The 22,575-nt window shown below is 40.4% G+C and overlaps 1 protein-coding gene across 7 annotated transcripts in view; it reads right to left on the minus strand.

The window, feature by feature from the left end:
- Positions 1 to 22,575, minus strand: part of ttll7 (tubulin tyrosine ligase-like family, member 7) — a 104,538-nt gene that overhangs the window by 76,571 nt on the left and 5,392 nt on the right. For 2 of the 7 annotated variants that reach the window (XM_061826022.1, XM_061826016.1), the window contains exons 2-6: positions 10,600 to 10,747; positions 10,151 to 10,282; positions 7,585 to 7,706; positions 5,093 to 5,160; positions 2,974 to 3,132 (exon numbers count right to left, since the gene is read on the minus strand). In XM_061826022.1, coding sequence (XP_061682006.1) covers positions 2,974 to 3,132; positions 5,093 to 5,160; positions 7,585 to 7,706; positions 10,151 to 10,282; positions 10,600 to 10,624 — 506 coding nt within the window. In that variant the 5' untranslated portion in view covers positions 10,625 to 10,747. Of the gene's footprint in view, positions 1 to 2,973; positions 3,133 to 5,092; positions 5,161 to 7,584; positions 7,707 to 10,150; positions 10,283 to 10,386; positions 10,444 to 10,517; positions 10,813 to 22,575 lie in introns of those variants that run through there. The other 5 variants (XM_061826019.1, XM_061826020.1, XM_061826018.1 and 2 more) reach the window with 5 other exon arrangements.

The raw sequence follows: 22,575 nt of genomic DNA on the forward strand, positions 1-22,575 counted from the left end.
CGAGCTTTATATAGTACACAGATGTAGACTTATGTTTTGTATGCATGCATTCATGCAGGTGAGTGTGCACGGAAAATGTGGGGGAATGTGTGTGTTCTGTCCATGTATATGCATGCAAGCTGGTGGCTTGAGGGATCATTGTTAAAAAACCTCAGACGACCATATGTAGACTCAGCACGACTGACCTACATCCCATCACTCATAGTTAAAGTCGAAAGAGACTAAATTGGTTGCATGCAGAGTCTTGAAGGTCCTGTTATGTAAAGAGGGATTATAGACACACACACAAATACGTCAAATATGTAAAGACTCTGTTGTGTGAATTTTTTAGCAGAGGCAAAAAATCAACCCCAGATATTTAATCACAGCGAGTGTCTTGTGAACAATGTTGTCTATGATTACCAGGGAGTGCATTGTTGAACTGCAGTCATCTTGATTCACTGTTTTATGGAATTAAACTCATCAAGTAAAGTGAGAACCTAGGTTTTTCAGTCATTATCAAGACGGATTTTCTTCTCTTTCATCTTAAATAGCAATGTGCTGTTTTCCTAAAAGTGTATCAATCACAACACATTACCTTGTGTTCCAACCAAGGCTGCTGCGTTAAAGGGCAGCACTTCATCTATCCACTTATCAGCACTCTTCAGCCGAACCAAACAGGGACAAGTTGATAGGAACCTGACCAATAATGTGAGTGGCCCTTATTGGCAGACAGAAAGCTGATTGATGAGGACAGGGTTAACAGCGTTAGTTAGTCGAGGAGGAGTAGCTGAGGAGAAGACGTCATGATTGATGAGCCTGGGTGTCACATAATCATAGCCCACTCTCCCTTGCGTATTTAATTTGGGACCATAGGGGCTTTCTCCTTTTTAAGCTTTGCACACGTTGTGATTTTCGCCTTTATAACTTCAACCAACAATAACTTCACTTAGTGGGCCAACCCCAAAATGAATTACGGGGTAGGTATAACTTAATTTCCTGTTGTGACATAAGAAAAATAGAGCGATCTCTAATCTTGTGAGCCTTGTGCTGTTGAGAGGTTGAGCTAAGATCAGCATCTTTCATATTCCAAATGTATTCCAAATGTATTGCTGTAATTCAGTCTTAGCTCCATTTTATTCTTTAATAAATAAGTGCCTAGTGCAATATAGAGCTAAGCTCATATTACACCAGAAAGAAATTACAAGAGCATTAGAGGGAAAGGTGAGTACACAGAGCTATTCACACTCCAATACCCCCACCTATTGGTCCTAACGATGAATGCAAGCACTATACAATAGAGTACATCTTACATGCACCTCCCTAAAGCAGTTTAGCAATCACTGAGGTTTTAGCAAATACAATAATTATTTTGAATCTAAAATCATTTTTTTCAGGATGAAGTTTCATTTTGATGTCAAGAAAAAGTGGATTGTTTGCTTGAATCAATATTACACAACAATACTGTCTATATCAGTACTTTCCAAACTGGATTCATCAGACCACAGGTGTCTATGAACGATAGGTTGGGAATCTGCAAAATAATATGCAATAAATTATGTTTTATCACTGCAGAAAATGTGCATACCTACAATTAGGGACCCTTAATTCATGTGTAATATCTTTAAATTCCTTTCTATTGAATAGGTTGTGACGGTTAGTTAACCATACCCTTTGAAAACAATAAATATTCCTACAGCATTGAAAATTGATGTAAATATGCCTGTCTCAGTGTGTTGCTTTTTTTTTGGGTGGGGGCAGAGGATATCACAACCATGTCTCTGGTTTGAGAGCGTGCGGGGGGGGGGGGTGGGGGGGTTCCTCATGCTTAGCCCTCAGAAAGGCACCTAGTACTTACTGTCAGCTAAAAAGAGATTCGTCAAATGCAGAGCAATCACACATTATGCTTTTTAACCAATGAACATTGACTTGTTCCAGCCGTAACACTGAATACAAAGTTGTTCAATTAATTAGATTAAATAAACACTAGACAGTGGCTCAGAGGCCCCGTAGCTCAGTGGTTAGAGCACTGGTTTGGTAAACCAAGGGTTGTGGGTTCGTATCCCACTGAGGCCTCCACTCCCTGAGAAGGGTTGCGTCAGGAAGGGCATCCAGCGTAAAAATTGTGCCAAACATATATATGCGTTCATCTGAGATGATACGCTGTGGCAACCCCAAAAGGGACAAGCTGAAAGAAACACACACACACAGTGGATCATAAGTAGAATGGATTAATGGGAGGGGGGTCAGCCAACATTATATCGGGGTCCAAGTTTGTACTGTATATATATCAAACCAAAAAAAAAAAAAAAACGCACTTCAACATTAAACAGTCGACCAACCTTCCTGCTTTCTGGCGACTGCTTGGTGTGTTATTTCTGTATAATGACATTTTTCTAGAACAGGATAGTAAAAAAATAATTTTTAAAACTACCATGGAAGTTTAGCATCTATTATCTTTTAAGCCCTGGTATTTCACATATAAAAAATGCATTCACTTCTGCAGTCTGCCCATATTATGAAAACAGGTGCTATTGAGTTTCCCCATACCCACCATCCTGGTCCATTTCCCAGTTTCCCGGGTGTGTCCTGATTGTACCTCATCAAGGAATCCAATATTTATATGCAGACACCTTTAGAGGAATCACTACAATAGCTTCCACGGACGACTGTCTTAGATTGTGTGTCATTTTGCTATGATAAGATCTGAATTATGGTGATTCTGACCATGTTGGGCAATGAGACCAATATTGAAATTTAGCACACCCTCTCAGCTCACATAATCAATCTGAGCATAATGCTTATTCTATACCAAGGTATAGAATACCCCTCTGTGTCTTCTTTTCTTGTCCTTGTCTTTTTTTTGGTGCCCTTTGAACTGTCTCTCTCTGTAACACTGTATCAATCTTGTCGTTAAATCATTCCTTTTTCTCGCCCTCAGTCTGAATCAGTGTATTTTTCAGCTGTATTGAATGGTTCATGCCTCTGACCTACCCAATACCCATGGCTCCATTGGCTGGTTTGACAATAAACGTCTTCTGCTTGCGTTTCCGCCGCAACTCCTTGACATAATTTTGAAACTGTGTGTACTCAGCGGGGAAAATCCAGGTTTTGGGTACAAAGCTGTATTCTTGAGTTTGGCACCTGATCATTCTGGAGAGAGAAAAAAAATAGCTTTATTATATTACGTACAGTGCAACTTCTAAAGTTGAATGCCCCTATAGCATAAATATTACAAGATTAAGCATCTTGTGAGACTTCATAAAACCACAACTCATCGCTATAAAGTCCCAATATAACAAAACAACTCAATTAAATTTATATCAGAAACTCACTGCCAGTTAAACTTATTAAAGGCAGTTTTATGGCGGAGTAACAATTCGTTTTTGGAAACAATTCAATTCACATCGCGATTCATCTTGGTTAATACAGAACGATACGATCTGAAATTATTTACTGGCTGGGAATCAATTCAGTAACTTTTTAACAAAAAAAAAAAATCATTCAGTGTGACTGAAAAATACAAAAGCAAACTGGACAGTGCAGGTGAAATTTATTAGATTACTGTTGTTTCTTCTTAGGGAATCAGTTAAAAATAAATTATGGTCATTACATTTTTAAATTAAATTAAATTGGATTTTCCCGATATACCATCTTTTTATGTCTCTTGTTGTGTAATGTCCTGTATTGGGTGTGTTTTTCCAATAATTTTCCAATTAATAAAAGTTGATTGATTGGGTGATTGGTTGATTATTTGTATTGCTTTACAATAAAACAAAGGGGAAATGGCAAATTATTATTGATGTGATTTCAACTATGATTAGTCAAATTATTATTTATATTATTTCAATTATGACTTTATTGTTGTTCCATTTTTTTCTCCTAGAAAAGAAATGTAGAACTATGAGGGAGTCTTTGGAAAAATAGATCAGAGTTCCGAGCTGGATCCAATGTTTGAGAATCCCTTTTTTAAACAGTTAAAAGAAAGTACTCTGAGGTTTAATAAAAAAAAAAAAAACAGCAGCCAGTAGTTGACATTATCGCTGGTTCTCTTTTTTACCTGAGTTTCGGCTGAGGAGTACTCTACTGTCGTTGTTGGCAGCTAGCAAGCAAAGCTACGCTAACCAGCTTGAAAGGCTTTTTAAATCACTGCAATCTGTCGCTAGTCACACACACACACACACACACACACCACACACACACACACCTTTAATGGTAATTTCTCACTAGCCTCCTCCTCATCTGCCATCCATCAGACAAATGGACATCTTGAAAAAAATCTTAAAAAACAACACAACACATACTGTGGTGTCTCTTCCAACCAGTACAGACATGAGTGACTAGATGGGCATAGAACAGGAAACAAAGACAAAAAGAGAGTCTCGACAGTGCTCACTGCCATGTGGCAACTCAAAAAAAAAAAAAAAAGCAAAGTAAAGCAGAAATTACAAGCATTTTACTACATCATCAGTGACTGTTGAGATAGAGGCCCCGTAGCTCAGTGGTTTGGTAAAGCAGGTGTTGTGGGTTCGTATCCCACTGGGGCCTCCACTCCCTGAGAAGGGTTGCGTCAGGAAGGGCATCCGGCATAAAAATTGTGCCAAACATATATGTGCATTCATCTGAGATGACACGCTGTGGCGACCCCGAAAGGGAGAAGTCGAAATAAACTATCAGTGACTGTTAAGAATACTGTACTAAAAAACAAGTTTATCTGAGGTGAGTTGGCCATGCCTTAAAAGTAGTAATTGTGAATTTAATGCTCATAATCACAGATTGCAAGTCTGGGGTTTTTCGATTTATTTTAACCTTCTAAACAGTCTTTACTCTTGTTTATTTATGTCGGTAATGTTCAGACTCTACTTGGAAGATTGTCAAGAATTAAAGATAACCACCAGATCAATTAACTTATTTTTTATTCCTTTATTACCAATGTGCAGAAATTGAATCAGAAGTTCCACGCTTAGACTTATGTTCAACCTTACAGGTACCACTGTATTGTATTTTGAGTTTTAAAAGAGTCACTAGGATCCTGATTTTAATGCTTTGTAACAAGAACTTGCAAAACACTGAGGTTTGAAATGCAAATGCACAAATCCATGAACAAACTTACTTTGACATGTTTCTTGCTAAGCAGTCTTTGCGGCAAATTTCACCCATACCCGGAAAATGGTTAATTCTCTACAGAGGGACAGAGAGACATAATAACGTTGTTAGGGCCATTACACAACTCAATTCCACCCACCCCTTCTGGAAAATGAGCACATTAGAGGGTGCAACCTGAAGTGAGCTTACAATGTTCTGACATTTATGCCCAATTATGAACTTAAAACAAAAAGGTGACGCTGAGACATTTCACAACCCTTATTTAGTTTCCAATGTTTTTCAGACTTTAAAGGTTGGGGAAGGAAGAGGTAAAAAAAAAAAAAAAGATCAATCTTAGCTCTGAGGGGCCGAGGTAATTGGTTCTGCATCGTAAGCTTCTGCAGTGACAGCTGAATGAATTGCTTTAAATGCACCAAAAGTGGGGGTTGAGGGTAAAGGAAAATCTTTGGTGGTGGGTTTTTTTTTCATTCTTTGACCAAATGAGTCTGAAGAGGGGTGTTAATTAGCCTCATATGAAGTTAAACCTGACACCAAACCCACATAATACATTCCTCAAAGGGGGAAAAAAAGATAAAGGAAAAATAAAACAAGAATCCAGAGTGTGAAAAGGATATGTGATTATTATCCCAACAAGACAGATGTAATTAGGCATTCGCAAGAAATTGCACAATTATGGGAATCCTGCAAGATAATGCAATTTGTGAGAGGAGATCAAAAGCAATTGCAGAGACTTCACTTGACAGTGTACCACAGCACAAAAATGTGCTAGTGATAGCAACGTACAATTTAATGTATTGTGAGTACTGTTGGATGAATCAGTCACATAACAGCATGTAACGGCAATAGTACACCGCACCCACTCTTTACTGCCCACAGCATTTACCGACTGTTCTAGGAGTCAATTGGTCATTTATGACTCGGGGTAATATCAATGTTGTTGTTGATTCTTCTCATTGACCCTATTCCTTAGAAATTCTCTTAACGATTCTTTAGTAGGTTTATAAAGGGTTGGGGAGAGTAGGTTTATAGTCTATTCCACAATAGGCAACCACATTATTTTTTATCTTTTCCACAATGATATCAGAATTATCCCTGCAATTGGCTGGCAACCAGTTCAAGGTGGACCCTGCATCCTGCCCAATGACAGCTGGGAGTGGCTCCAGCACTCCCACGACCCTTATGAGCATCTACTGGCAGGAGGCGTGGTACACCCTGAAGTAGCTCCCAGCTAATCGCAGGGCAAACAACAATTTCCACGCACAATCACACCTAAAGGGAATTTAGACTCTCCAATTAAGGGATGTTTTTGGGATGTGGGAGGAAACCTGGGTTCCCAGAGATAACCAACGCGGGCAAAGGGAGAACATTCAAACTCCACACAGGCGGTGAAGGGATTTGAACCCCAGTCTTCAGAACTCTGAGGCAAACATTCTAACCACTGTTCCATTGTGATAAATCATTTAGGTTCTTAATACTCTTAGAGTTTAACATGATAGCTTTGCTCTTTTTAAATGATCAAAGGTGCCATATTTTGGCTAGTTAGCCTTATAAACAGTGATTCTCAAACATGGACTTGATATAAAAGTCTCAATTACATAAAAAAAACACCTTGGATTTGTCATACTTGCCCAGAAAAGGCCCCTCTGACAGCTACTTCTGTTTAACCGAGTTTTTTTATCCACATTATTCATATTTGGCTAAAAGCACCCGCTTTACTCTGACTGGTTGCCTCAGCTTCACTTGTGACAATATTTAAGCTTGAGAAATTCAAACGGCCTAATTTAAGGCTTCTTGGCAAAAAAAAAAAATGTCTAACTTGAGAATGTGTTGACGATTTCAAAGGGAAATTTCTGTGGTTTGGATTAACAATGTATCCAATAGGTCATGTAATATGTACTGTATCTTGAAAATGTGATGTTAATCCTCTCTCATTTAATGGTGTTTTGAGAAGATTTTTATAGACAATTACGAATTTTCATGGGCGAGTCACATGACCTACGTGCACGGATGTGATGTATTACGTGCCGCACCAAAGTCTCGATTACATGGGACACAATTATGGCCGGCGCTGATTTCTCTGATTTATCCTCATATGATGAAGAAATAGCAGTATCGGTTGATCGGGAAGGCGGAGGAATAAGTCATATATAAATCAAGATTTGAACCTGTGGCTGTAAATAATGTAGAATATTCGGATGTTTCTACAGACGGGAATGCCGGAGAGTCTGACGAGCAAGTTCCAGCGAGCTCGGGGCCCACCACTCACTGGAGCTCGGGAGCGGCCATTACACTAAGTCATATGTGACCCCATAGGTTCTCTAGGGTTAAAAAGGTCTTACAGTTTCCGTTATAGTGTATAAAATACAGTACTATGAAATGGTTCATATTATTCTGTATGCCAGACAAGTTTAAAGTACTATAAAACTGATTTGTTTTGGGTTTTTTTAGCTCTTTAGCCCAGCGTCTCCCAAACCCTGAGCTGATTACAATGCAGAATACCTGATAATTCCTGAGCTCAGCAATTTTTTCATGCTGTACAGAAGAATCATTCCAGATGAGATTGGCAGTCTCGTCATCATCTCGTGTCTTCAGAAAGTCCATCTCATTGATGACTATCCGAACTGGTTGAAAGACACTCACTCATATTAGAATGGAATGGAATAAGCAAAGAAAGAATTGCTGTATAGTTCCATTGCAAGAACATTTTCAAGACTTTTTATTAATCATATGAATACCAAATGAAATAACCACACAGTGTGATGACATGATTTACTGAACATTTTTATATACCAGATGATTGTTATAGTAAAATGCTTGGAGAAAAAAACATTCAAAAGATCAAACCCTCCTAGCAACATTTACTCTTCATGAAATGGTTGTAGATCAGCTGATGGTAATGCATCCCAAAAAATACATTAATTAGACTTAAAGCATTCGAATCACACTATAAACCCTATAATATGAGAGATAGGTGGCGAGCCCATTTGGACATTAATCCAGCAACTATTCAATATTCAGTGAGTAGTGAAAGATTAATAAAATCAAACAAAATTACATTTCAATTAATTTCTTGAAAATCAACAGAAACCTGATGCCAGCTTGCCTAATGTTGCATGAAAGCAGCACTTCAATAGGAAAACCGTGTTTCCGATGTGAATCTATCATCTACCTTTACACGCTGGTGGATGTTAACTGTGTTTCGATAACTTGGACAGGAAGGGTTTCCATCGCAGCAGGGCTGTGATGACAGTTACTATTAAGTTCCACAAGAACCAAATTATGATCAATTTTGTCTCAGCCACCTCACTCAACATGACCTGAGGCCCAAAGTATACACCTCCACCTCTCTTTGGTACCTTCTTTGATCTTTCACCAATTCCATTCCCAAATTCAGAAAAGGAATCAGCAAAAATGGCCCTCTATTTAGCTTTTAGTGTAACTTAATTCGGAACATAGCACATTGCTCTACCCCCAAAAGAGCCAGTGTGAGGGTCTCATCACAGCGAGCAAAAAGATTCACAGTTTGATTCCCATCTACATGCTAGAGTTAACCCTCCCTAATTTCTCTCGCACTCCTGCTGACTTGTTAGTTTCCAAAGGTTGTACTTCACTCCTGAGAGCTTTGATGCCACACAATACAGCCAGCATATTTGGAGTGCTTACTCCGCTCTTTTACTCAGTCTCAAAAAAACACTGACTGCTATGTTAGATTACCTTAGTAATGATTTTTTTGCAAGGATTGTCTCCACATAAGCGGTTTCACCAGGTTGAAACCCATTTAGCTTTAATTTAAGATGTTAAATGTCACCATTTCAGCAGGCTAAACAGCAATGGGCCATATTGACTGAGTCCAGCTTTCGCAAAACTACATTGCCGTTACCTGTGTTGCGAGTCTCATAGAGTTCTGTAAAAGGAATAACTAAATCTAAATCAATTACCATATTTTTCAGACTATAATTCACATTTTTTATAGTTTGGCCAGTGTAGCACTTATTTTCCAAAGTGGCTTATATGTGAAATGGTTAACACATTACTACATCCATCCATCCATATTTTGTCTGTTCTTGGTGTTGCATTTTATCAAATAAATTTCCCCCAAAAATGCGACTAACACTCCAGTGCGACCTGTGCTTTTTTCTCACTTCTATGGATTTTATGGCTGGTGCCACTTGTACGCCGGAGTGACGTATGGTACGGAAAATATGTTATATGATTTCAAGAGATGCTAGTCTGCTTCTCGAGGTAGGTAGGTAGCCTTCAGCAAGACACCAAGAGCCACAGCACCATCAGTGACATGTGATTGGATCTTTTGTGGGTGTAATGCAGTGGTTCTGTAACTTTTTGTATTACCAACGAAAAAAATATTTACCTACCCAATTACTACCATCATAACATAGCATAACAAAACAATAGCGCAGTTTGCCCAAGTGTTTAGCAAAAAAAAAATTTTTCCTAAAGACAACATTATTGTTATTGTATTCTACTTAAAAGTTAAAAGGGAGTTTCTGGTTTGAAAAAGAACACTAACAGTAAGGTATCCATAAAATAATATGTGAAAAAAAATAATCATCCCTCTCTGACCCCATTACATATACCTCTAATTTGATTTTGAGGAAACTAGCACACCAGAGGAATTACAATGAATCAGAGAAGGAAGGTGTTACGGACAGGGTGTTTGAGAATTCCGTTCATGCATGTCAATGAAATACTATGAATATTATTATCATTATTATTATGTTCCTCAAGGAGAAATGCAACTCCCACTCTGATGTAAACTTTGTGTTGCAGATCACACATTTTCAGCCATGCAAGGAGGGATTCAGGCTGAAAGATGAGGGCAAAGAGTGCTGTACCATTTGAGCTGGGGTGGTAGGGGCAATGCCTTGCTCAAGGGCACCTCAACTCCAGACAAAAAGCCTACTAGCTGCTATTTTTACATTTTTGTTAGTAGTGGGACTTGAACACACACACTCTGACTCCTAAGTCCAAGTTCTCACAGAGTGAGCTCCTGCCACAAACTACTGCTTTTTAGTGCGTATAGTTAGATATCAGTCTAATTTCATACCAATCTCATATTTGGTACCAGCAACATTGGCACTGATGATACCCTTCTTCTTTTTGGTATGCACCTTCCTCTTGCCATGCCCCTGGTAGGAGCCCACAGATGGCAAGTTCATGGGGGATGCTCCTCGATCCTCTAGAGGTAGAGACAGCACATATCAGTATAAGCATACAGGATGTTATCAGACAAAAGCAGAAAGGTGCCTAATTTCTGCAGGGAATTACAGAGTGTGGTCATACATCTAGACTGTGTGTTGCACTATGGGTAGGAGGAAGTCAGATGCAAACAAGGGAATTCTGTGAACAGAGGGGTTGGAAATTGCTACATGTGCAGGAACTGTTCAAATGAATGAAATTACCGTATATTTTACCTGTGTTCTTCAGTTCTATGCATCATAGAACTGCAGTTGTATAGTGCATGTCCATAGTATCAGTCCATAGTATCAGACTCACCTCCATCATTGGGAGGCGAGGGCATCTCCGCAGCTGGGAGGAGGTGTGAGAAGGTAGGCCAAATGTCCTGCCAAACAAGGCAGTTGAGCCCTGCAGGGTACTGACGCCACCCTCCGAGGACACTCTGACACCAGATAGTTGTCTCTGTCTTGGGGTGTGAGGAAAGTATGGTTCAGAACAAGTCCACGGATCATCTGAGGATTGTACCGGTGCCTGCCAGCAGGATAAAGACCAGCTCTGATTTAGGTGGGAGTATGGGGAGGATATAGTGATGGTCAAAGACTATTGGTGGAAGTTGTGGGGATGGAGAAAGGATGGGGAGGGTGCCTCTTGAAAATCTAAATGGTCCCAGATTGCTTACAGCTACAAGTGGAAAAGGCAGTGAATGGGGGTGTCCAATGAGATGGATAGGAATACATACAGAAGAAAAGAAAAAATAATGTTATTCAATTTTAATGTTGTATTATATTAATTTTAATTTTACAGCTCTGGAGCACAATGTCAAACTACTGCCAGAAAATTTTGCTGTATCTTATTCTGATAGTGACAACACTATACGATATATATTCCAATACCATTGTATCCCATCTTTTACGATCACTTGGCTTTATATTGTCAAATCAAACACTGTTGGGGAGGCGTGACCAGAAATCTTGTCACTTTTCACAGCAACCACAAATAACCATTACAATGGCAACAACAATCTGTTGTCAAATAATGGATCTTCATGGAAACTGGAGAAACAAACCAACAGAGGAAAGAAACGTGGTGTCACATATTTGAGCTGTCCATTCAAGAAGTGCTTGAGGTATATTCATGCACTTTCAATACAATACACCTCACAAGAAGCCAACAAAATGTTATGTACAGAAGCCAAGCAAGCTAGTGCTAGCACTAACATTAGACCATAAACACGTCAATGTTCTGTCCGATTATACTCTTAAGCTTCAGCAAACGGGCTTGTAAATGTGGATAAATGTTGATAACGGTGACCAAGTATGTTGGCAACTGCAAGCACGGGAGGCAAAGCACCAGTCACAATACGTAAACCTATTGATCGACATCAAGCTGCGCTTGTCAGGGAGTTGTCGTTGATATTATCATATTACTCCGAAGCCATTCAAAAAATATCAAACATGCAAAACTTTGGTATGGTAAGGCCATTGTAGGGTCAAAACGTTCGTTGTGAATTATGTCACATTAAAGAATTTGTGTCGTTCGTGACAAAATACTGTAATGGAGGCCCGATCGGGGTAAATGACCGTAATACTTTATCGGGCCAGTATCGGGACTAAGATCCTGCAGTCTGATCTAGACATATATGGTCAGTGACAGAACTGTGCATAGTTTGGAAAAGACATTTTATTTGATTTATCTGTGAACAATCAAGTTAAAATAAAGAATAAAATAGACATTCAATAATTTGCTGGGTGAATAAAAGACTCATTTGCATTCGGTCTATGAATTAGCCACGTGTCCTTTGATGGGGATATCATTCAAAGTGGCTACCAAAAAGGGTGTCTATTGGTTGAATCTAGTCATATTGTACACCTGTGACCCAAAAATATATGTTTCTCAGTCTCTGCCTATTTTGCACCACATCACCTGTCAACATCAGTGGTGAAGTCTGGAACTAAAAGACATTGGCAATGCTGGATTAAGTCCATCCATCCACTATCAGAGCCGCGTATCCTCACAAGTGTCATGGGAGAGCTGGAACTTATCTCACCTAGCTTCTGGTGAAAGGCGGACAACACCCTGAACTGGTTGCCAGGAAGTCGCAAGGCCGATACCAACACCATCACTGAGTGGGAATCAATCCCACGTTCCCTGTACCCAAGTCAGGCGTGTCTACCACTACACCATCTGTGCTGTCCCAATTGGAAAATATTTTTCAACACCTGTTCCATCGAGACGAACTTTTATTTCTAATATCTGCTAAATCAGGGTCTGTTAAATGGAGGTTCCGATGAATGCTAAAGGGGATGTCGAGGTTTAGAGCTGCTTTGGTCCCTCATGCAATGTGATTATACAGAGAAAAAAGAAATCCCAACTTCACGTACGAACGTAAAATCCTCTGTCTGCTAGTTGAGTCTTTACAGAAGAGGAGTGCAACAAAGGCAGGTTCAGATACTTTCTTCTTGCGATTAGCCAAAATGATCTGATACATTTGTAGGTTAAATAAAAGCCAAATAAAGTAAAGAAACAAAAAACTTTTTATTTTCAAAGTACAAATAATGCCATTTTTTTCATATAATGCCATTTCGCTTTGTTTCTTTATAATGCCATTGTTTTTCGGTTCTTTTTCAGTTGCTGCCATGAATTGGACTGGTGAGCATCGCGCTTTCATTGTAGAAACGTTTAACAAAACAAACGAATCTGTAACTGCAACACAATGAGCGTTCGGTTCGCACTTTAATGTTGGTAGACATGATCCTGTACCAGCTCGAAACATGATCTTGTTATGAGTTCCCAATGTCAGAGCTCCTGGATCTGCAATGAAACAAAAATCAACCGGCCAACCTCGCACCACCAGAACTCCAGAAAGTGTGGTTCAATTTTTAAACCAGAATGAAACGGAGTGGCATTATATGTACTTTTCGAAAATAAAAACACTTTTTTGTTTCTTTACTTTATTTGCCTTTTATTTAACCTACAAATGTGTAAGATAATTTTGCCTGACCCTGTATTTCCCAAAATTGTACATTTATATTTTCCCTAAAATGTCCATTAATTCAGGTTTTTTTCTTAAACGTTTTGTAACTCTCGCCATGAAAATCCTCTCGAGGGATTTGTTTTTGAGAAGAAGTAGGAAGTGACGTACAGGGCAGAAGCGCACTCAAGCAGTCTCATATGTTTATACTAGTTTTACCTGCTGGAAGGCTCGTTGTTCATTCTGGTTAGCCAAAATGCCGGCTCGTTGTATTGCTGGATATTGCTCTAAGACTTAGGAGGATGGATTTGCTTTTTATAGTTTTCCAAAAGATCCGCTTCGTCATGAAAAATTGATTGCACAGGTGCAAAGAACGAGAGCTTCATGGGTTCCAAATGACAGGGAGGTGTATATACAGCTCCTAAAAAATACAATAGTTGGGGGGGGCATAATCCATAAGTAGGGGTGCTAAATGTGTTGATGTGCGCATCGGAAGGCTTCCGTGCAGCAGCCGCTAAAAGACGGCCTCTGGAGGCCTTTTGGATTGCCACCAACCTTGTCGACCAGGCCGAGCCGGCCGTCGGCCTTGACGACAAGGCTTCTGTGGGACTGGCTCGTCGCGGCGCCGGGCCCCGGTGGCTCATCTCTGCCACGAAAGTGGATCGGACAGGGAGGCAGTTTGGCCGCAACGTCGTCGTCGTCGCTCACGGGCAGCTTTTTTTTTTTTTCACCGCCGCACGGAGGTGGATCGGGCTGGGAGGTGGTTTGGCCGTGATCCGCATATCATCTATATATGTCTTGAAATAATAGGGTAATATTGCCCCGGTCACTTCACTCAGTTGTGAGATGTTCGCTTCTTTGAAAAGAGCTTCTGTGTCAGAAGGGGCGTGTTTGTCTCCCATAGGAGAGGCCACAGCGTGTTTTCAATGGCGAATGTCCGGGGTGACGTCACAGACAGTAGATGCAGCAAATATGGCGACCGCTTGGATGTCAAATGACACTTCCGCAACTTTGCGCATGGATTACGCGCTCTCCGCTCATATTTATTTTTTTGTATAGACATTGAAGTGAATAATGATGTGTATTTTTCATTACAATATCTATTTTAGAATGTTTATAGGGATGACACTTGGGCTTTAAACTGTATATGTATACATTCTGTTTAATGCCTAAAAGATTTGTCAACTAATTTTTTGGGTTATTTCTGAATATGTCCATAAATTCCATTTAATTCCAATTCATTCCAGTTGCTCTTCCTGGAATTATGTTGCGATCGCGCTGTTACCGCAAAAATAAAAATAAAACTGTGTGACATCTACAGTACCTAAATCAATTGCATTCCATGAAAACTTTCCACAAATTTGTCTCCCATTCCTGTGCCATTTGGATTTTTCTGTATGGCTGAGAGGTCATCTCCTTCAAACAGATGGCGCATTCACAGGAGTTTGTAAAATGCATGCTTCAGGCTATGAACAATGTTTGGAATTAACATCAGTCAGCGTGCCAAATTCTGTTATTGTTTGGCAACAGTCTGGGAATAGCCAGACAAGCCATTCTTTTTTTTTTGTCTCAGTTATCAACCATTGTTGACATGTTCTGTCATTTAATTATTCTGCTGTCTTAGAAAGGATTGCGGCTTGTGCTTATGATACTGGTCCAAATTATTACATTTCTGAAGACATGTATACTGTGGTTCGCCAACTGTCCACACGTGTGAAAAATCAAATGATCCCATACAGAATGAGTAAATAGAGCTTCACATTGTTGAATTAATAATGTATTGACCTAGGAGTATGTGAAAAGTGTTTACCACCTTCTTGATTTCTCATTTATTTACATGTTTGTCAGATTTATCAAAAAAATTTAGGTTTTATTCAATGACAATACTCAAAGCAGTTTTTTTGAATGAAGGTTTATATCAAGGGAGGAAAAAAATCCAAACTGACATCACCCTGTGAAAAAGTGATAGACTCCCCGCCCCCCTTAAAACATAACTGTCATTTATCATACCTGAGTTCAATTTCTTGAGCCACACTGACACTGCCAAACCTGTTCTCGACCAAGAAATCACTTAAATATGACCTGCATCACAAAGTGAATAGACCAAAAGATCCCCAAAAGCTAAATATCATGCCGAAACCAAAACAAATTCAGGAGCAAATGAGAAAGAACGTAATTGATATTCCTACAGAATAGAAAAGGTAATAAAGCCATTTGTAAAGCTTTAGGACTCTGGAAAAACCACAGTGAGAGCTATTACTCACATATGGTGAAAACACAGGACTATGTGGAGTGGCCAGCTGACCAAAATTACACCAAGAGTGCAGCTTCAACTCATCCAAGTGGTAATACAATACCCCACAATAACATCCAAAGAACTGCAAGAACTGCCTCACTTTCCTTTGTTAAGATCAGTCATCATGACTATCATAAGACTCTACCATACGAAATACTGTATATATAGTATTAAAAAGACAGCATGAAGCACCAGCCACATTAAATCCATAATGGAAACCACTGATGAGCAAAAAGAACATAAACGATTTTGTCAAAAGACATTTTGAAGATCCCCAAAACTTAGAGAAAATACTTTGTGATCTGACAAAACCATAGATGAACACTTTGAAGGTGTGTGTCCAGTTAAATCTGATGTAAAAGTAACACCGCATGTCAGAAAAAGAACATCATGCCAACAGTAAAATATGGTGGTGGTAGTATGATTGTCTGGGCAGATTTTGCTGCTTCAGGACCTGGAAGACTTGCTGTGATAAATGCAACCATGAATTCAGCTGTCTGCCAAACAATCCTGAAGGCTCATGTCCAGCCATCTGTTTGTGACCTAAAGCCGAAACGAACTTGGGTTCTGCAGCATGATAATTGTCCAAAATACAACAGCAAGACAATCTCTGAATGGCTGAAGAAAAACAAAATGAAGACATTGGAGTAGCCTTGTCGAGTCCTAACCTGAATCCTATTGAGATGCTATGGCATGACCTTAAAAAAGCAGTTCATGCTCAAAAACCCTCCAGTGTGTTCGAATTAGAACAGTTTAGTATATATGAGTGGGCTAAAATTCCTTCAAAGCGCTGTAAGAGACTCATTATAAGTTACATATTGCAAATGCTTGGTTGCAGTGGTTTCTGCTCAGGTTGACCAAAACCAGTTCACCAACCATTCACACTCAGTTTCACACATACAGACAATTTAGAGTCTTCAATTTACTTTGCATGCATGCTTCAGGAATGTGGAAGAAAACCCATGCAGCTAGAGGCCGAACATGCAAACACCAAACAGGTAAGCCAGCTTTGAACTCGGGACCTCAGAACTATGAGGCAGATGTGCTAAGCAGTTAGGCAGTGTGCCGCTGGACAAAAGTTAAATACTGTACATACTGTACATCATACTTGCATTTAGTGATACAAATATGATATACATTATGTAAATGCTAACAAAGCTTTAAGGTCAAGTGAGGTCAAACGGATAATTTTTGGTATATTATTAATGAAAAACCCACAGCCAATATGGTCCCATGCGTTTTTTCACCACAAAACATGATTTTGACATATACAGCTTTTTGTAACTCCTGCCATGAAAATCCTCTCAAGGGATTTGTTTTTGAGAAGAAGCAGGGAGTGACGTACAGGACAGAGGCGCCCCCTAGTGGACTCATTTGTTTCCATTAGTTTTACCTCTGGGAAGGTGGCTCGTTGTTCCTTCGTGTTAGCCAAAATGCCGCCTCATTGCATTGCTGGACATTGCTTGAACACTCGGGAGAATGGAATTACCCTTCATAAGTTTGAAAGAGACCCTGTTTGTTGTGAAAAATGGATTGCACGGGTGCAGAGGACGAGAGCTTCATGGGTTCCAAATAAAAGGTAGGTGTGTATACTGCTCCAAAAAAAAAAATAGTTTGGGGCGGACCATGTAATCGGTCCCACTCATAACGTAGCAAAAGATCCGTGTATGAAATGTGTTGATGTGCGCATACAGCTACTAAAAAAAATAATAGTGTGGGGCGGACCACGTAATCGTCGGTCTCTCTCATAACGTAACAAAAGATCCGCGTAAGAAATGTGTCGATGTGCACATCGCCCAGCCAACAATGTCTCGATAGTGTTCATCGAGTACCGCGACATTGAACATACCCCTAAAGGCAACATAGCTAGGCTCCACCTCCTCCTTATATCCCACCACCCCGAAACTCAGCCACACCGGCTGAGGCGCTGCGTTCGGTGGTCACAGCTTCTGCGAAGGCTGGGCGTCGGGCTTTGCGACGGGGGCGGCTCTGAAGAACCTAGCCGAGAATGCATTACTTAGTCGTGTGCGCGCATAAAGCACCCCGGCTCGACTGTGACTAAAGCAGCATCGCTCGGCTTTTTCATAAGCCACATAGGCCGGCTGCGATGAGCCGCGATGGCTCGTCTCCGCAGCGGGAGTGGATCGGACGGGATATGGTTTGGCCGTGATCCGATATCATCTGAATATGGCTCGAAACAATAGTGTAATATTGCCCTGGTAACTTCACTCGGTTGTGTGATGTTGTCCTTTTCAAAAAGAGCTTCGGTGTCAGAGGAGTGTCGGAAAAATGCGAATATCTATGTTGTTCGGCTTGCGCGTTTTCAACGGCGGTAGTGACACGTCAAGGACAGAGGACACGACTAATATGGCGACCACTTGGATGTTGAGAGACACTCAATTGCGCAACTTTGTGCATGGATGACGCGTTCTCCGCTCACTTTTTTTCCGTATAGACATTGAAGTGAATACTGTTATATGTATTTTTCATTACAATATCTATTTTAAAATGTTTATAGAGATGTCAGTCCCACTTTAAACATCAAATAAAGTAATGTTTAGGGTCTCTGTGGTGGGAAACAAAATAACACTGTTGACAATGAAAGTTTTTGCAGTTCTTTGAAACAGCCTACTTTTTTTTTTTAAACCTGTCCTGTTCAGTTGCATGGCTTTGGAGAATGACAGATCTGTGCAACAGATGAGTTTGAAATACTCCCTCTGCATATTTATAAGGGATTTTTTTATTGAAAAATAAGCTGGTCACAAAACGGTTTTAGGGGACAGGTAGTAACGTACACGGGAGCTGCAGCAGAACATTAGTTAGTCTAACCTGTGTTATTATTAGAGGTTCCAGCACAATCAATTAAAGCCTATAGACTATATATAATAAATTATATTGAATTTATTTGTCAATGAACACCATATCACATGTACTGTATGTTTGTGAACTTGTGTATGGAGTTCCTGAGCATTGAGGAAGGCTTGGCCTGGCACCCTCCACCCACAAGAGAGACCAATAGAGCGAGCTCTTCCACCAGGGGGCCCAACAAGGGGAATGCCACCCAGGACTCAGGGTTGTCCCCAACCCAAACTCAGCACCCCAACAATTTCCCAAGGGATGGGTACAGGCACCAAATCACCACCCGCCACGCCCAATCACCCGACCCCTCAACCCCCACCCAGGGCATCTCACCGCCGTCGCAACCCCCACCACCTCTGGTGAGCATGGGGGCCACAGCCACCCACAGGACCCAACACAGGTTGCGGCTGCCACCCAAAGACAGTCATACCTCACCAAAAGTGAGCTCATGTAAAGTGCCCATCTCTACGCAGCCTGACAACTGAAGCCCCCAGGAGTCAAACCAAGAGAAATGTGAATACCTCCCACCCACCTTAGTACTATGCTGATCTCACATCTATTATCCCTGTACCATAATTGTATGTGGAGGGGTGTAGTTCATTAATTAAAATATGAGAGACTGGTTAAGGTTGGGGAAGACAGTTACAGGGCAATGATTACCAGGCACTGTCACCCCTACCCAGGCCAAGCAGCTCCTCAAAGGATGTGCGAATGTATGTGGTGCATTCAAAAAAATGAAGGGGATGGTGGGCCAGAGAGCTCATCAGAGAGCAGCCCAGAGAACGGAACACCTGGCGAAGTATCTTCCCAAGGCCGACAATGCCCTCCCTCCATATATGGATGTATGATGCATTAAAACAGAAGGAATAGGACAGAAGGGGGGGACCCAGGCCGAACACCAGCACAGATGTGCCAGTACCGGGCTCAGCACCTGCCCCATCATGCCTTGTGCCAGTACCCCAGGGGACCCTGAATGAGATATGTGCCCAGTGTGTGAAATATGTACAGTATGAGTAATACAAATGTGCAGTGTGTGGGAAATAAGAGAATAATACAGTGTTCTCCTTCATTCAACAGAAATGTGAGGATGTGTTTGGACCAGTTTTGACAAATCTGGAAGTACGTTGCACATATATCCAATTCAGCAACAAGACAAATTAACTAGGATGTTATGAATGTCTTTTTTTCTTTTTTTATATTTCGAAGCACAATTGTTATAGCTACTAAATTTTGACATTGCGGTGATTCACAACATTGTTTCTCAGGCAAAATGATCACAACTCTTGTCTCCTGAGAGGCTCCAGTGATAAACCTTAGAACCAGTGAGATGATGAAGAGAATAAGAAAACACACAATGCACTGCTCCTCGCAAAAGGCTTACACCATGGATAAGTGTCATATTCTTTTAATCATTATACAAAATCAATCATCCCTTGTGATGGGAGATGGGAGTGTTTGTTGTCTGATGACTGAATTATAGTAAATCATAATCAAGCCCCATCAATTTTTCAGAAGAAATTTGAATGTATAAAGCATTTTCATGAAATAGTAATACATACAGACAACACATTTTAGATACCAAAGAACAAAACAGAGAGCCTGCATTTACTAAAGATGGTCCACAAGTGCCCCCTCGCGGTGAAATCGCGCCTCTTACAACAGTTTTGTTTTTTTTTTTATCCACATCGTCCAAACCCAGTTACACACTTCAGAGAATACGCACAAATACCTGGACACTTCCCCATTGATTCAATGAGCATTCACTAAACAAATTAAATAAGGAAAGTCCAATATTTCCTCATTCAGTAGAGTTTTGTGTCTTTCTGTTGGTCTTTTTGCCAGAGTGGTGCATCCATTCCTAGGAAGACAAAGACTGAAATTACTTTACACAGTTTTAAGGAGCGGGGTTCATCTGTATGGAGTTTGCAATATCTCCCCGTGACTACATGCGTTTCCTTCCACATCCCCAAAACATGCATTAATTGGAGACTCTGATTTGCCCATAGGTGTGATTGAGAGCACTTTGATTGGGTAGCACCTAGTTCAAGGTGAACCCCGCCTCCTGCCTGAAGATAGCTGGGAAAGGCTCCAGAACTCGCACGACCCTTGTGTGGACAAGCAGTTCAGATAAAGGACAGAGTTTACAAGAGAGTGAAAAAAAAACAGTCCATGATGAAGTGAGGCAAGCTGTGCTTTTAAAAAGAAGCCCCGCCCACTTCTCGATGCTATTCTGTACAGTACTCAGGGAAGAAATATACTTTAGATTGGTGCCCCCCCACCCCTATTCCCCCACTTTAATTTTTCACAAAATGCACTGTCAGTATAATGAAATCATGTTTTAATTGCTTTAGTTTGTTCAGTAGCTAGCTTGTTCGCACAACTAAACAAAATATTCAACAATGTTTGTAAAAGGGTTAAAAGAGGACCCTGGGAGGACAATATTCAACTCAGTTGGTTATGGTCAAGGATTTCCACCCTTTGCTGCTACAGTTCACTTCACAATGGCCAAGTGAGCGACCAACCAGATCTGGCGGATGAAACTCTTGTGAAAACAAGCGTGCAGGGTATTGCAGCCAGGGTGGGTGAAAAGTAGGGCCTTCCTGTTTGGAGTTTGCATGTACTCTCCATGCTTGGATTGTTTTCTCCAGATACTGTCTTACTCTACCATTTATATACATGCATATTACCATAGGTTAAATGAAGACTAAATTATTCACAGGTCTGAATGTGTTAATGGTCGTTCATCTACAGTGAATGCATCCAGCAACTGACTGGTGACCAATTCAGGGTGTACTGGGTCTCATGTCGAAAGACAGCTGGGGTAGGCTCCAGCACATGTATGACCCTTATGACGGTACACATGTAGATATTAGATAGCTGGATCCTGAGAAATGTAGAGATCATGAGTAGGCTGCAAAAATGTGTCACACCCTAATCCTGGTAGGGTTAGATGCCTGGCTCAAGTAACCGAGGCAGTTCTCATAGAAGAAAACATTACCCACCACTGTATCTTCTACTTCCCCACTGGCTGAGTCCTTATAAACCGAGCAACTTCCTGCCATAAAATTCTATTTTTCCTCCTCTCCAGAGACAGCTTTCATCAGAATGGATCGGTCCATTTTTTCATTACTATTTATCAGTAAACAAATTGGTCACTATAAAGTACATTCAAATGTATTCTACCAAGAGATTTACTTTTTATTTGAGAAGCCACCAATTGTCAAAAAATGTAGTCAAAACATCCATGCCTCGACTTTAAAATGGGCAAAACAAAACGAAAATGTCTCTCATTATGTCCCCAGTTTGAATTTGAAAAGTTTTCCAAGGATATGCAGGCTCGGTGTCTGGAATTAAATATAGAGTTCCATTTGCTGTTCTAATTCAGATTGGAACACTTAAAATGTACAGCATAACATTTGTTTTTTTTGTGTGTGTGTCTGTGTGCGCCTGTGGAGAATATTTCATATTTAATTTTAATTGGTGAAAACTTGAATACGTGTTTTTGTGACGTGGAAAGAAACCAGAGTGCCCGGAGAAAACCCACACAGGCACGTGGAGATCATGCAAACTCCACACAGACGAAACCGGGATTTGAACCCCGGTCCTCTGGACTGTGAGGCCAACGCTCCAATCAGTTGCACCACCATGCAGTCAATTATCTATATACTGCAAAGTATTTATTTTTAAGCACACATTGATAAAAACTGTAAGTATAATTTAATTTTGGGAATGGAACGTATTACAGGTAATTGTAATTCCATTATTTTCAAAAGGAAACCCAACCTCGGGTTAACAACATTTGAGATTACAAACAGGGTCACAGAAATGAGGTTCAACTGTACTTGAATAATTATGCTCAAATACAACTATAACCAATGGTATTAAAAATATGTTATAATTAATCTGATAGATTTTTAGGAATACGTTGTCATAAAAATGTTGCTGTTGTGACAGTCTTACTTACCGGCTGCCTCTTCGGGCTCATGTGGACGATTCAGTCCTGCACAATCTGTTCTATTGCAACAACAGTACCTTTACAAATCCTCTTTGCCCCATTCTGTACTTGCTAGCGGAATTTGTTTACATTGATCCTCTTGACTTATTTAGGGTGGTACGGAGCAGAGGGTAGGTTTACACCCTAACCGACAGGTCACTGGCCTGTAACCCT

Source organism: Syngnathoides biaculeatus, chromosome 7 (genome assembly GCF_019802595.1).
Source record: "Syngnathoides biaculeatus isolate LvHL_M chromosome 7, ASM1980259v1, whole genome shotgun sequence".
Taxonomy (NCBI): Eukaryota; Metazoa; Chordata; class Actinopteri; order Syngnathiformes; family Syngnathidae; genus Syngnathoides; species Syngnathoides biaculeatus.